The 16,019-nt window shown below is 42.4% G+C and overlaps 1 protein-coding gene across 1 annotated transcript in view; it reads left to right on the top strand.

Moving 5' to 3' along the window:
• The first annotated feature begins 1,339 nt into the window (after positions 1 to 1,339).
• ENAH (ENAH actin regulator) overlaps positions 1,340 to 16,019 on the top strand; it is a 90,650-nt gene continuing 75,970 nt past the window's right edge. The window contains 1 exon segment of the mRNA XM_039568840.1: positions 1,340 to 1,664. Within this exon segment, the coding sequence (XP_039424774.1) occupies positions 1,660 to 1,664 (5 nt within the window). The 5' untranslated portion in view covers positions 1,340 to 1,659.

The raw sequence follows: 16,019 nt of genomic DNA, 5'->3' as shown, positions 1-16,019 counted from the left end.
ATTGTATCCCTTTCTCAGACTGTCTTTACATTGTTGTCAAAGGTACACAATTTTTAAGACCACTATGCCACTTTTCTTCTGATTACTCATCTGCATTTTGTGATTCACCACTACTGCAACATTTTCATTGACATCATCCCTATGCCAGTAAAAACATGTTTTCATTCTAAACTATTCTTCATTAGCCTCAGTTTCAAAGCCTGTCCTTGTTCCCTAGTGTTTTCTAGCAATTGGCCAATTTTTTTCATTGATTAGTTCATCTCTTACTGTGCTACTGACACCATTAATTGACAGTGAATGACCCTGCCTCACTGACCAAGGAAGAGGTGGTACGCATGGTGTCAAATAACTGAGATTCATGGTAAAATCCCCTTAAATGTGTGGAACCTACATCAGAAATACATATCTCTTTTTAAAATTCTTCACTTTTTATATCTAAAAGTCTAGACACTTATAAAGAAGATGCTTACGCATTTGCTTCTCGTATATTTTTAATACTAGACCCTAGAAAACACTGGTATTCATTAGAGAAAAATGAAATTGGGGGTGCAAAAGCACCAAGATGGCTTAACGGCATTGGGAATTGCAAAGACACTTGCTCATCACTTCTTTTAACCTAGACGAAAGAGAACGGGCATTCATTCATTCGCTAGTCGACAGAAAGGAGCCGAACACGAGCTGGGTTAAAGTTACTTGTACGGTGTGCTGGGTCCGCTGCGGGTACCGAAAGCAGAACGTAAATCTGCACTTAGGACAGGCACAGGGCTACCGAAAGATGCAGAAATAACATTACTGTATTCCTGAGAAAGGCTTAGGCCACTGGCTTCCGAGGGCACGGAGGGGCGACTGCCCGCAGTGCTGTCGCCTGTCGGGCAGGGGGGCTCAGAGACTGCGTGCTCCCTCCCGCACCGGCACCGCTGCACCGGGCGAGGATTCCCGGCCGGTGGGATTCCCAGCAGCGTGGGGCTGAGTGGGAAAGGATCTGCGGATCGGTGGAAGTGTTCACGCCCCGGGAGGGGCCAGGCTCCGCCGCCCGGGACACGGCTCCCCGGGAGCCCATCCCGCCCCTCCGCTCCGGGGCGATCCCTGGGCCGCCGGGGAACGAGCCGCCGCGGGCGGGCGGTTCTCCCGAGGAGCCGCCGCCTCACCTGCGGCCGCCCCGTCCCTCCACCCCCGCCACCCCCGCGCCGGGGCCGCGGAGCCCCAGAGAGCCGCCCGGGCACAGCGCGACGGTGGGCGCGGCCTCCGCCGCCCGCCCCTTCCTCCCTCCCTCCTTCCTCCCGCCCGCCGCTCCCGCGCCCCCCGCCGCTCCCGCGGCCCCGCCGGTGTCTCCGGCCGCCTCCGCGCTCCGCCCGCCCGTTCTTCTTCTCCTCCTCCTCTTCCTCCTCCTCCTCCTTTCCCCCGCCCTTCCCGCGCGGTGGTTCGCTCCTCCCCGCCCCTTTCCCCCACCTCTCCCGTCCCCTCCCACCCCCGGCTCCCCGCGGTGGTCTGGCCCGGCCCGGCGGCGGAGGGAGCGGCGGAGCGGGCGGCGCTGCCGGGCGGGGGTCTCGCTCTCCGGGGGTCTGGCTCTGCGGGGACGCGGCGAGCAGCGGAGCTGGGCGGGGGAGACAGCGCAGCGAGCGAGGCAGCGGGAGCGGCTCCCCGACCGCGGGCAGCACCATGAGGTGAGCGGACGGCTCCGGAGCGGGCGGCGGGCGCGGGGTGGGGGGCGATTCTCCGCGCCCCCCGGGCTCGGACGGCGCACAGCCGGGAACGGGAATGGGAATGGGAGCCGGGGGGATCGGCTGGCGGCGGGGGAGGGGGCCGGGCCGAGGGGAGCCCCGCGGTGGGGGAAGGGCCCATTGTTAGTGGCGGCGGGGGAAGGGCGGCCCCGCCGTCCCCGTCCCCCCGCGGCGGCGGCGAAGTTGCGGTCGGGGGGCGGCGGCGGGGCCCGGGCCGGGGCGGGGGGCGGCCGCGCTCCGGCGCCTCCCCCGGGCCGGGCACGGCGTGAGCCCCGGGCGCTCGTCTCCTTTCTTTCTCTGCCGGTGGAGATTTTTTTTTCCCCCCCTTCCCCTCCGCCTTACCCGGCGCGTGTTGCATTGCAGCAGCAGCTGGGCTTTTCCCTCGGTAATCAATAAAGAGGCGCCGGGGGGGAAGCAGGGAGGGGGGATCCCCCTCTCGGCAGCCGGGAAAGTGTCGCGTTCGGAGGTTCGGGATGTAAACACAGAGGTGGCCGCGGCTGGGGGCGGCGGGGAGGGAGGTGGGTGCCTGCCGCCTTCCCGCCGGGAACTCCCGCTCCCCGCCGGCTCATTCATTTGAAGGCGATTTTCTGTCTCCCTGGCCCGTTCCCCCCCTTTCCCCCGCCATCCTCCCCCCAGCTCGCTTTTAGCGCCTGTTCTGTTTCCATAATCTCCTTTCTGGATTGGTGCAGGACCCGGTGAGAAATGCGGCTCGGTGGCCGAGCGCTGGTCTGGCTGCTCGGGGACGCCGTGCTCCCTGTAGGCCTGCCCCTCACTCAGACAGCTGGGGAAACGAGTTACTCATGCCTTTCTTTTTTTTTCGCCTGGAAGTTATTGTCTGCCTTGCAGTTGGATATGAACCTTCTTTGTCTAAAGACCCGACCGTAAGTCGTGAGGTCCTTTGGATTAGAGGTCCGGCAAGATTTGCGTGATCAAAGTCGGCAAATTCCTCTGCTGCATGAAACTGATGAGCCATTAGAATTCGCTGTAAATTACAGGAAAATCCTAATAAAATTTTTTGTACTATGAGGGTTCCTTCTTCAGTGCACCTTCAGTGGAAAGGGTAGCGTCGCAGCGGGAAGCATGGGAACAATCTCCCTGCTGTTTGTTTAGAATTGTGTTCCTGTATTTCCCTCTAGTTTTCTTTGTTAACTGTAGGTATTTATGTCCTACGTTATTTTAAGCTTTGTTTTGTCTTGTGATAATTTATTTTCAGTTATTCGTGTTACTCATGTAGAAGTCAGATACCCTGCAAATGAAAAGTTACAACTTGGAAAACCTACAGTTCGTATACAGATCCTTTAAGCAGAGGTGTTCTTTTTAATTACCTCGACAGCCTTTAGCACAATGAATGCTGCTAATCGAGCAAGGCTTGGCATACATATCTTGGGAAGCCCCGCGTAGGTTTGGGTTTCGTGCTGGCAAAAAGTGCTTGAATTGTGCGGGTGATGCTGAGTGAAGTGAGCTATAGCAGCAGGACTGCTCACTGTTCACTGATGTAACTGTATGTGTGCTAGGACTTGTGCCAGCTTGGAGGGAGCACGAATATTTCTCTTAACCAGCACAACAGGAAAGTGTCTAGGTTGAACCTACCCTTAGGTTGCTTATTTAGATGATTGAACAGTTGACTTGCAGCAGTGAGTAAAGGTAGGTAAATGAATATATTACTGGTCTTGAAGCTTTCTATCTGCTCGTGCCTGCAGAGCATCAAGCTGGTAAGAGGGAGATGCAGTTGTGATTTGAAGGGTCTCTCTGATGAGTGGTTATGGGGTGTTTCAAAGGAATCTGACTTCAAGAATGCTTGGTTCCAACCCTTTGGTAAAAAGAAACAAGCTGCACCAATTAAACTACACAGGGTAAGAAAATGATGTGGTTAAAGAAGTATTTTCTCTCTATAGAGGCACTATTAAATTCACTCAGTTTTGTTTAATTGGTCCAACTCCAGTACAATGGCAAGCTTTCACTGCACGCTCTGTCTTTGGACTTGTTTAGGCTATGGTTGGTGGTATATTTCTGAAACATGTTTAAACAATATCTTCATGCTGTATTTTGTTCAGGCAATGTCTTTTAATGCGCAGTCACTGGTCAAGGCAAGGTGTGATGCGTGAGGAGCGGCAGGGTAGATGGGACAAGTGACCAGCGTTTCATATACAGCTCCTCTGTTTGCAGGTGGTGTTAAATCTTAGCAGTTAATAATAAAAATATACTTTTGGCACAATACTGATGGTCTCGTGGAATGAGTAAACTGCATTCTGCCGTTGCTGTTGGGCAGGTAAGTATGCAGTTGGTGCTCCAAAGAATAAAAAAATAAATAGATGAACTGGGATGGGGGGAAGGCACCCTCACTCTCTTTCCTGTGCTTTGGCTATTCTTCAGCCATCATGAGCCTGCACTAATTCTGATGATTTTGTGTTAAGTTCTCACATCTTGTCTGGGTGATTAGCTGGTCAGTTACTGAAGAGCAGACTTGTTTTACTTCTGTCAAATAATACCAAACATCGTTGTGAAGAGCATCTTTGAAAGATAAAATATTCAGCGATTCCGTAAGACACAAACACTGACACTACACAAGAATTAATTCTTGCAGAAGTCTGCTTTGTATTCAAATTGAAATGATATGCTATTTGAATAACATCTGTTAGGGGTTTTAGGTTGCAGTGAAACTCTGAATATTAAATATCCCAGTTAAATGGTCTAGCCTAAGTATGAAGTTACTTGGTTCAGAAGCCAGCTTGAATAGGGCTGTGTGTATCTGTGTCTCCTGCCCTAGGTAAACAGCTGATTCCCATGAACACCTGTTGCTCCCTTTGTGCTCTGGTTAGCTGACTAAGTGCTGCCCCTAATAGAGTTTCCTGAAAGCACTTATATTGTAATAGGTATCCAGGAATAGGCATATTCGGTGAGGTTTCCATTCACCAGCTGACTGCAATGTGGTGGGGGGAAGAGGTGTTGAAGATGTAGGTAACAGCAGGGTTGGGTGCCCCTGTTCTAGTAATAGCATGGCTTCCCATCGTATTTGTACAAGAAGAACGTGTGTGAACAGACTTTTATTGTAGCATATGTTGAAGTCTGTATTACGGAAGCTGGTAAACACAACTCCGCTGCTAGAGTTGGGAATCTACAGTGAAGGTTAACTGAATTATCTTGATTTTTTTTTTTTTTTTTTTTTTTTGTGTCAGGCTCATTTTGAATGTTAACTCCAATAAAAATAAATGAGCTTTACAAGATACCAACTTTTTAAAAATCAAACTCTACAGCCTTCTCTTGGGATTGCTACATCCATTTCTTTGTGTGGGAAAGAATTGTTTTTCATTAGTGTGCTGGTCAGAAAGCAGACTGCTTAGTCGGGTTTCATTACCCGAGTTCCCAAGAACTGGGAAAGAAACAGTGTTTTTAAGACATTTTAAATTCTAGTATTTTAAGAGCCCAGTATAATAATTTCTGTTTCTGATGGGCTACTATGCATATCATTTATATGTGAATTTCATTCCATGTTTAGATAGGGGAAGCAGCTAAATTAGTATAGATTTTGCCTTTTCAGAAAATCATGTCGTATTCTCACTTGTGTTTTTAAGCTAAAAGGGTAGCTAAATTTGTGGTCTCTAAGCCACACTGAAATTTCTGTATACTTATAATCAGCAGCTTTTCTGCTTAAGTATTTTGCTACAGAATGCACTTCACGTTATTATTTAAAAGTCAGCATATTTTGTGCCTGGGTTGGTAAGCCTTCGTTATATTTTAGGTGTTCTGCTAAGAAAACTAATACCATACTCACTGTTTACTGAGTGAAAGCCCACAGCAGCAGTAACAAAACATGTACCTTCATTAGGACTAGGAATTCTTGAAGGAACCCACACGCGTTTCCTAGGGTTTCCAGGAAAGTGGGTATACAAGAGCATTATTCATGACAATAGTACAGTTCAGTCTACTGCAATAACTGCAGTTATTTAAGGTGGTGAAATAACACAGCAGCAAAGCCATCAATTTGATGGTGGCATTAAGTTATTGTTGGATATGTAAGGTAACTCTTTGGAATTGTGCCTTTAGTTTTAATACTTGCCCGAATAGTGTATTTGAAGTAGGAAGCTTAATTTAGTTGAGAAATATCTGACAAAATGTTGGAAGTGCAAGCAGGCAGTTAAATTAGACTGGATATGCATAACTGCAAGCAATACAGTTCCTAAAATTGCTTGTATCTCAAGAGAAAAATTGGTGGTGTGGGCAGGTTTTTTTTTTTTTCAGGTGGATACAAGAATTCAGGTTACTTTCCTTCTTCTTAAGTAAACTAACAGATGGACTGAGTCATCTGTCTGATAGAAGTGTGGTCTTTAGCTTGCACTTTATTTGTGACAGTTGCAAGTAATTTTTGGACAGGCTGTTTCTGCCCACCTGATATGGAATCTGGCAGCTGTTTTGCCTGCAAGGCCTCTGGATAGTTTGGTGAATTATTTTGATAGTAAAAGTATAAATCTTTTAAAAATCACCATGTGAATGGAGAATGCAGGAATGAGAATACAATTTTTTTAGAAAAAGCTATTTATGACCATCTTAGCAATTATGTTGTCAGCCTCTAAAAATTAGAAACAGTCTGGGAGTGTGTGTAATTCAGGAATGCTCTCTGGAAGGGCATGTACAAGTTTTTCCTTGACTCTGATTCAGGGTTTCATGTTTGCTGTTGGAGGTCAGAAAACAAGAGCGAGTTAGTTGGCATCCTGCTTCGGGCCACTATAGCGTAAAAGCCTTTTTTCTCTACTTCCATAAAAAGCAGAAACATTTTTCTCCCAGCACCTGTTTCAGCGGATGCTTTGCCCTAAGTGACGTCTCTCGGTGCTGCCTTAGGCATGTGATTGGAAATACTTTGTAATGAGGGCTGCTTCTTGCCATGCCAGGGCAGTTCATGTGGAACTGTTATAGAAGTAGGTTATTGAACCACTGGATAGAGTCATTTGCTTTCATTACTAGAGAGAGCAAATGTATTTTGTGAAACAGATATTATTCCTTTCTTTACTTTAACCTTTCATCTAGAATTGCTTTTGACAGTTCATGCCTGCTTCCACTCAGCAGTGGAGAACTACATGTGCCAGCTTTTTAAACATCCAGGCATGTTTAGGTTTTAAGAGTGCTGTAGTGGTGAGAGAAAGCAGAAGATATGTGCTTTTTGTGTCTGATTCAAAAAAATTTGACTTCTAGTAGTAGCTGAAATTAAATGTAGCAGAGACTGAAGTCTCATCAGCCTTGTTGAACTGCCTCAGCTGTGATATTTGTTGATGCCTGCCTCGCTCTCCCACCCCATCTTTCCCTGCCAGTCCTTGGGCATTCAATAAAACGACTTTGTGTTCTTGGGCTGTTAGAATCTCCCTTGGGATTAATATGGGACTGAAGCTGCTTTTGTAGCTGCCTGTATTTAAACCTGCCAGGTGAGGAGTCACTGTTGTGTCCCTACTGTGCCTCTCCTGCCCTAACTTCCCACGGGTTCTCACAAACCTGGAAAATAACATGTTTTGTATGGAGCTTTTTTTGGTTGAATAATATACAGAAACTTTTTCCCCCTTTTAGAAATAGCTGCACCACCTTATTTTAACTTTCAAATTTTCTAACATGAGAAATAAAAACGTGTATCTAGGTAATTGAGTCTAATTTGAAAATGCTCTGTACCAATGCTGGTTGTAGAGGAAAATGTTGAATTTTACTTCAAATACTCCTAATAAATTGTTCTCCTAGTTGCTAAACCTCTCCCCTGATATCATGTATTATTACGAGTCTCCTTCGCTGTAGCTATTTCATGACTAATGATAAAAATGTTCCAGAAAAGAATGTGAATGTTGTGCTTACCAGCCTTTGATGGTGTTATGTGGTGGTGTGTGCTGCTCCTAATGTTATGGTTCTGTAGGCACTTATGGGAGGCTTATGGAACTGCTGCTGGGGAGGTGATGTGACATCTTTCTGGGTCTCCTGCCCAAATGCTGGTGACAGCCTGGTGGAGAAAACGGGACTGTTCAGTGGGATGTGAGATGATGTGTCAATCCGCTTCGGATTAGTCTTTCCAGCTGAACTGCTTGTAAAAGCACATGTTTTGGGAATCAATGCACAAGTTAATGTGAGGAATTGAAGGACAACTCTCTTGTCTCTGTGAGTAATCTTTAGGCAAGGCTTGTTAAAAGAAAACACCATCAATATTCAGGCAAAAAAAAAAATCTGCTCTTAGTTTCACATATTGAAAATTCTCCAGGCAAAGCTGTTTTATATAAAAGAATAATAGTAAAAACTATTTCAGTTTAGTACAAAATTGGTCTGCTACTTTGCTAAGTGTGTGGGTTGGTGTTGTGGGTTTTTTCTTTTTCTTTTTTGTTTTTTTAAATTATGGTAAAGAAAGGTGCTGACACCAGGTGAAGTATGGGAGAAAGAAATGGAAACTGATTGCACTCCAGAGAGTGATACAAAAATGCTACTTTGCTGGCCTGGTGTGCTGCCAGAAATAACTCTAAACTCCTAGTTTGCAGCACAAACACAATTGGGAGGGTTTTGTTTGAAATTGTTCTTTCATTGTCTTTTCTTCCCAAATTTGAAATTTCTGTTTCCTGAACTGGATTACAAGGTAGTCTATACTTACTGCAAATTCCTGACAGAAGGTGAGGCGGGGTTGTTGTTTGCTCTGGTATGCTTGCCACCTAGTTCAAAACAGAAGAAGTTTTAAAACCTGGGATTCAGCAGAATAGTAAAACAAGAGTAATCATTGGTATAGCTAAAACCTGTATTGTGCATTAGTTGCAGTTTTATAGCAAGTAAAGAAATATTTAAATTTTCTTTTTAGAGGAAATAAATTTCTGTGTATGTCCTTAAAACAATTTCCTAAATTGTAGTTTAATGCTTAAAAGTTTTTTTAGGCCACTGACTGCTGTCAGTTTATTGCAGGTTACCACACAGTGATACCAGCTTTTAAACTGAAATGCTTTGAAGGGCATGCAGTTAAGGTAGTGTTTGATTGTGGTCCCGTTTGGCTCCTGGTAAATGCTTTTCTATTTCAGTTGCATAGACCAGTATGTCTTCATATGTGGTCATGTCTGCTACAAGTTTATATTTTGTGGAGACTTCCACTGAAGTTGCATTTTTTTTCCTATCTTATGGGATTGAAAATAGAAGTACTAGATGGAAAGATGATTTGAGATTCTGTTGGAGTTCATGTATTTCCAACAAAACTTTGAATGCTGCTGCATTTAGTGGTATTTTACTGGCATTGGTGGAAATAGGTGGTTGGTAGTTTTAGGTTCCATTCAGCTTTCTGGTTGGCTTTGCAAATGTGACTTTAGCATATGCTCTGAGTAAATCTGGGCATTGAACCTGGTAGTATTGCTGCCTAAAATCACTAGTTCTTCAAATAACTTTCACTGAATATGTGGCTTTTTTCAGGTTCCAAGCTTCAAGCTCCAGGCAAGTAAGAATTTTCCTTTTCTAGCTAGTGTATGTTGTTCATGTCAATAATGCATTACAGTGAACACTATGCACTGCTACTCATTTTGAAAACTTGTTTTCTCCCTGTATTTTCCTGTTCTATAAAAATCTCATTCCACTTTGCTTTCTTTTAAAAGCTTGGAGTCTTCTATAAACAGTGCATAGTGACGTGTACACCTTTTATTATATTTCCTGTGTGGAACTCTTGTTGATAATTCAAGGAAAGTGTACGATCCTTTTGGCAAACCTTAGTCCATTAAACAATGCTGGCTCTTCTTTAAGAGTACCCAGTCTAAGTTTAATAAAACATTAAAACAAAAAAAATACTTGTTGGATTTGTATTTAAAACTGCACACAGTGAAGCTTTCCTAGAAAACTTGTACCGTGTTCTTGAATGCATTTGCAAAGCCCATTTTTAGAAATCTCAGTTGGCTACTGTGGATGACAGTAAATGGTCTTTACAGCTACAGCATAAACATAGTTACCTATTGTCTGAAATAGATGGTGTGGCCAGACTGACAAAACAGTGAAACCTAATCCAAATGAGCCCAATTTTGGCAGAGATAATGAATCAAAATAGTGAATGGCAGCATTAGGAAAATGATTGGTGTTGAAGTTTAGCATTTGCATATGTAAGTCTAATCACTGAACATGCTACTTAAAAACAGGTATGGTTTGGTTTTGGTTATGTACTACTCTAGCAGAAATACTGACTTTTTAAAAAAAAAATTATGTTTAGAGGTACTTTTTTCCTAGTTCAGAATACTTCTGCTTTGACAGAAATTCCTGGATATAGTCAGAACTCTAGAAGCAGCTATCATATTTTAATTTTTTGTCATACACCAATCTACTTAGTTGAATCACGTTAGTGTGAGTGGAACAGGAGGATGGTGCAGAAAGTGTCTGATGTATGTATATGAAGTAAAGATATTTGGAACACAGAACTGCCTTCCTAGTCAGATATGAACCATCTGGTCTGAAACTGAGTCTGGAGACTGTAGTTCTGTCTCTAGTAGTCAGTGTTTTTCCCTTGGTCAGAGCCTGCTGTTTGAGGGGTGAGGGAAGGCATGAGAGACCTACCTGCTTCAGTGTTGTTCTGACCAGGAGAAGGCTGAGGAGAGAGGTCCATTTTGGAAAACTAGCAGGGAACCTGTGTCTAATCATGAGTAGAAGGACGAGGAGATGCATGATTAGGGCACTTGAGTGGTGTTTGAACTTAATCATAATTTGAATCCAGTACTTCAGCTGCTTCTTTAGTGTTACGTGTTTTGGAGAGTAATTGAGAATGAGGTTTTGTACCATTTCAGTGGTTTCCTTGGGTTTTTAGCTAGTGAGTAGAAATGCAGTAGTGGCTTTTGGATGAAAATTTTTACTTGAGATTGAGGAAGAAGACCACAGCACTAAACACATAAAAGAAGTCCATCAAATAGATTTTGCATTTTAAAGATCTCATGCTGCAATGGCAAGGATTGAGGTGGTACCATTTTTCTGGCTTCCACAGTGTGGTGTGATGAGTCCAGTAGCCTTTAGTTTGGTGATCAGCTGTGTTAACTGCATCATATATGAATTATCCTCAGAACAATTACTGCTGCACTTCACATCTGACCTTGCATTTAGGTTGTGAGGTGAAGAAATCTGGACTGGGCTCAGGAACTTGATTTTGTGTTTTGGCAGTACCTTTGAGTAGTTTGTTCATAAATTTGGAGCAATAGGGTAGCTTCAGGCTTCTTCTTTGGCATACTGTAAAGATGACTTTAAAACAAAAGGATATTCCTTTTATTTTGTGTACCTTTCTTATTCACTGATAGAACAGTTCTACATTCCTGTAGTTGTGACTGTTTCCAACAATAGCTAAACCCACAAATGGATGGCAAGAAGACAAACACAAAGGTTGCCTTGAAGGTTATGAATACTGTTGCTGTAGCTGTGTTACTCTAAGGTTATAAACATGACAAAAGTTTTATAAGGAGAGGGAATATCTTTTATTAGATCACCTGCTGCAGTGGTGGGGAACAGGACACAGACAATTTCACACATCTGAGGGCTGAGTTCCTCAGAAAGTTGCTCAGTTCTTTAGAGACACCATGTGGAGATTTTGTACTGTGTGGATTGTCACAGGCAGATACAGGTAAATGTTACTGTGTGGTTTATTTTTTTATAGGTAGCTCATAGTTTTGATGTCTGATGTAATAGCAATATTTGGTGTAATTCTTATTTCAAAGATGAAGGAATTGGGTGCTTGAAAACAGGTTAGCAGATGTAGGATCTATTTAAATCACTATTTGTTTTTGTATTACTCTGCAAAGATGATGTCTGCATAAAGGAAGTGGAGATTTCACTGCAGAGAGCAATGTCAGAAAGTAAACCTGTGAAAATAGGTAACATTTTCAAATGTTACTGTTTCCGTGTAAAGCACGGAGATAAATTTTCTTTTGAAGCATCTGACTATTGGAAATCACTAAATCGCTGGGGGAAAAGGATGCTTGGAACACCTTTTTTAAAGAGCCCATCTGTGTTATTGTTGTGAAGACCTGGTCTTGGTCATTAGTGTGACTTTTATATAGTAAATCTGTAAGATGCAGATAGAAGTGGATTGCACTGCAAGGGTTGCATCTTTAGATGTGACTAATGCTTAGTAATACTTAATAGTAGGATTTTATTTTTGCCCTGTTGAAATCCCCAGTTACTCACTCATCACAGGATAGAGGAGTGCACTGCTAAGCCAAATCTGAGTACCCTGGATATCTTGCCTTGAATTTACATGCCTCCTTTTCTTAGGGCAGATGGATGTAAAGCAAGCAACCTCTCCTCTTGCACCATTCTCTGCCCCAACAACAAAAAGAAAACCTTGATACAAAGATTGTTCATGTAACTGTGAGGAATGCTTGCAGGTTTGGTGATTTGTGTAGTAGCAGTCTCAGCATTCAATAGATTTGGATCCATGTATTTGAAATCTCATGTTTTCTCCTCCTGAATTGAGCTAACCTCCCTGTCCTCGAGTATGTGTGTACTTGGGGTGGTTATATGGAGAAGACTCACCCCAAAGCCCAGTCCATCAGGTGTTTTGGTTCTAACTCTCAGGGAGCTTACCCTGGTCTTGTCTGGGAATGGGAAGGGTGTTTAAAAAAGAAACAACAAAGAAACAAAAACGCGAGAGAAGATTCTCTCCAATTTGCTGGTGCATATTTTTATATAATTTATGAAGTATCAATTTCCCAACCACCTGAGTGTTTGTCATTTTCTTTGCTTTTGGGAACAGGAATCTTATGCAATTCATACTGTGTTACAAAAAAACTTTCCCATGAAGAAGCACAGAGTTTAGGTGTACATACATCATTATGAAATCTGAAGATAAACTGATTTTAAATTCAAAGCAGTTTGGGTAGGTGCTAATTTTTAATACTTTTTAAGACAAAACCAATCCCCCAAACAAAACAAAGCAAAACCATTTAGAAATAAAGCCATAGGCTTTTCTTTCAGAATTTGAGTGCCTTAATTTTCTTACGTAGTGTGACAGAAATATTGTAAAATGACAAAAGCATTTCATGCTAAAAAATTGAAGTTTTGTGTATCTAAGAACTTTTTCTTGGTCATTGCTATAGAGTTAAAATGTTGCTGGCCATATGCACTGCAGCAGGGAATTTTCTCTTGGCAGCACCATACTCTCCAGCCATTTAAATGCACAGAATCATTTTAACGTAGAAGAGAGTAAATGTTGGAGATAGCATCTTTGGTGGACTGGTGACAAAGGTAACGTTTGTGCTGTGGATGTTCTGTTTCTCAGGAAGACTGGGGTTAATTGTAGCTTGGCAAGTCAAAAAAAAAAAAGTTCCATATTGTTTTTCTGCAGTAGATTCCTGTTGCTATGCAACAAACAGAATGTCACTTAGTACAGGATATATTAAATTGGTATTCCCGGCACATATCTCTGCCCGTTCATTTTATACTTTAGCAGGAGGGTATGGTTCTGGCTTCCTGTAGGACTGGAGTATGAAGTATGTATTTGAGCTGCTATTCTGGGGCTTGCTGTAGCTGCGGTGACGTCAGTGCACTTGCAGAGCCTTTCTTTGTTTTCGGATGGATGGGACACCTGTGCAACACAATCAGGCTTCCAACCAGACAAAAAGGGGTGGTGGTTATCTTCCCCGAGGTGGGATGGCATTGCCAAGCAACATGTTAACACTTCAAAAGGGAGAAATTTGTTATATGGGAAAAATATTAGGCTGTGAATTGTGAAAACCTTTATATGTGGTGCAGAGAAAGTTAATGCAGATGGCACTATATGAATCTTTAAACCAAAAGATCCGGTTAATTTTTAATGATTAGATTTAACTTTAATATTTGAATACCTTCATACCTCCTCTGCCTACCTCCCCATTCCCCCCAGTGCTAAACCCAAGCAGCCTCAGCATCTAAACTCTGTACATTTGCTCTCGATGGATTCTGGAATAAATGTTTAGAGCATGTTTGGGAAAATTACCCTCTGTGGCTCTGGAACCAGTAATTAAGTAATGGACAAATGACAACATCTGGTAAGGCATTATTTTATAATCTAGTTAGTCTTCCATAGTGGAAAACAAGGCAAAAGTAATATTTGAAATCTAGAAGGATGTTAATTTGATCTTTGCTTCAAAGTCTGTCGTGCAATACAGATGTCTGAAATGCAGAAACTGGAAAGCTGAGGAGTTGTTATACTGTGCTTTTGTAACGTGTGCATTTGTCTTAGGTGGCATGATGGTTATACTGTGTAATCATCTTATTTAAGTCAGTCTTCTGAATCTTCTTCTGGGTTTTGAAAGACAATTCACAAGATCTAAGCTGAAATTAAGGTAGATACATAGATTAGCAGGTCAAATACGGTCACTTTCCTGCTCTTAGAACTCTCTAACGTATCTTAAAATCTGAAGCAGATTTGAAAGTAGCTGGGGTTTTTTTAATACTGTAGTAAATGTACTTATGTGTGGCTTCTTTATAAAGCAGAAACCAAAAGGAAGAGTCAAAGTAAAGCTAGGAAAAGATTCAAAACACCTCTCAGTACTGTTCTCTTGCTTGTTTTGCCAAGGGGGTGTCTCTAATCTATAAAGCATCATTGAGCAAGCAGCCTTTAGTAATACAAATGCCTTTCTCATAGTCTGATGCTTAATTCAGACCTCAGTGCCAGAGAGTTGTGTGCCTGTTCTCAAGCAGGCCCAATGAAAAACGTTTCTCCGTGTACACAAAGAGAACTTGATGCAACCTAAAAAATTCTTATGGCATTTGGTGAGATCAAACCTGAGCTCTGTCACAGAAATGATTTAAATACAGGGATGGGGATGCTTGGGGGCTTTTTGCTTTCTGTTTTGGGAAGAGGGATCTCTGCTTCTGTTGCACAACTGTTTGGCAAGAATGAGAAAATTGCTTGTGACTTTCAGTACTAAGATAACTTGTTTTAATTCTATCTTTTGGCACAGGAAACAGTAGGAATTTGTAAAAATGTCTCCACTTCTGAGAAAGGGGGAAGAATGTAATTCAATTGTGAAGATAACATTTTTATCTGTAACTTTAATGAAATAAACTTATTTTAATGTGTAGATGGAGAAGTTCTAGAATATACCCAGGAAACTGGGATATTTGAGCTGTAAGTTTTAAGTAGTCTGCTGGTAGGCTGCTTAGGTAAATCTTAAAGGAAATCAAAGTACAAAGTAGATGTTCTAGAAACACTCTGGTTGTAGCACAAAGAGCATTTAAAAGTTAAGTTCTGGTGCTATACTGCTATAAATAGGGCTATGACAAAACAGTCAGCTTTTCATATCCATCATCTTTCCTCCCAAACTGAAATTAAGTTGTGGCAAATCTTGTAGGTTTGTTACCAGTAGTCCAAAGTTCTGTTTGGCTGTTGAAAAGAAATCAATACATGGTTTATGTATGTGTGACCAGTGACACCAGCCTGCTAGCTCTTGGTCCTTAATTAGTACCTGGATGCATACATCAGATGCAGAATTATCTCAAAAAGGAGGTTGGAGCATGTGAATGATTATATGCTGTTTTCTCCTCCCCTACAACAGAACCTGGATTCTGGATTGCAGAAAGAAATAGATTGTGATTTGAAGCCTGTTTTTTTTTGGTTTTTTTGTTTGGGTGTGGGTTGTTCTTTTGTTGTTGTTTTTTGGTTTTTTTGTTTAGTTTGTCTTTATCTGTTGCAGAGGTTGGAAAGTCTCTAATGAGTGAGATAGGGAATTGAAGATACGGACTCAGTGTTTTCTGCAAGCACCGACTGCTTTGTGTTTTTCAAAGAATTTCTGTCCTTTGGTGCTGGTTGAGAGTTGTCAGGGGTGTTCATTAGCTGTGTCCTGGCTTGTTTTCTTACTGACTAACTTAAGACTGTGGGCCTGATCTGTCAAAACATTAAATTATTCATCATCTACCTTAGTCCTTCAAAGCAGAGAGAATCTTAGATGGCCACTGAAGACAAAGGCCCTTAGATCATCTTGGATTAAATGAGCAACATCAGAAGACTGTGTGCACCAGTTGTTGTGCTTCAGCTCTCCCATGGAGGAAACAGCTTCCAGTGTGTTTCTCCTTTAATTTCCAGCTTTTGCTAATTTCTTAAAAAGAAGCTGTGTTCAAGTTTGAAGCTCTCAAATGCTGTATTTTATGACACTGTGCTTAAACTGTGAATAACTTCTGAATTTGGTATTCAGAACAAGTTTTGATTAATGTGCAAAAAACGTCACTACACATTGAATAATGAAGAAACCTACTAGCTGTTCGTTTACTCCTCAGTTCATCTATCCAAAGTCAGAGGAAGTCTGAGAAAAAAGGTGGGAGGGGTGAGAGGAGTAAGTATGTAACTAAGACTTTTTAATGGTTTTA

The sequence above is a fragment of the Corvus cornix genome, chromosome 3, assembly GCF_000738735.6.
Source record: "Corvus cornix cornix isolate S_Up_H32 chromosome 3, ASM73873v5, whole genome shotgun sequence".
In the NCBI taxonomy this organism is placed as follows: domain Eukaryota; kingdom Metazoa; phylum Chordata; class Aves; order Passeriformes; family Corvidae; genus Corvus; species Corvus cornix.
This window is presented reverse-complemented; position numbering and strand designations above follow the sequence as displayed.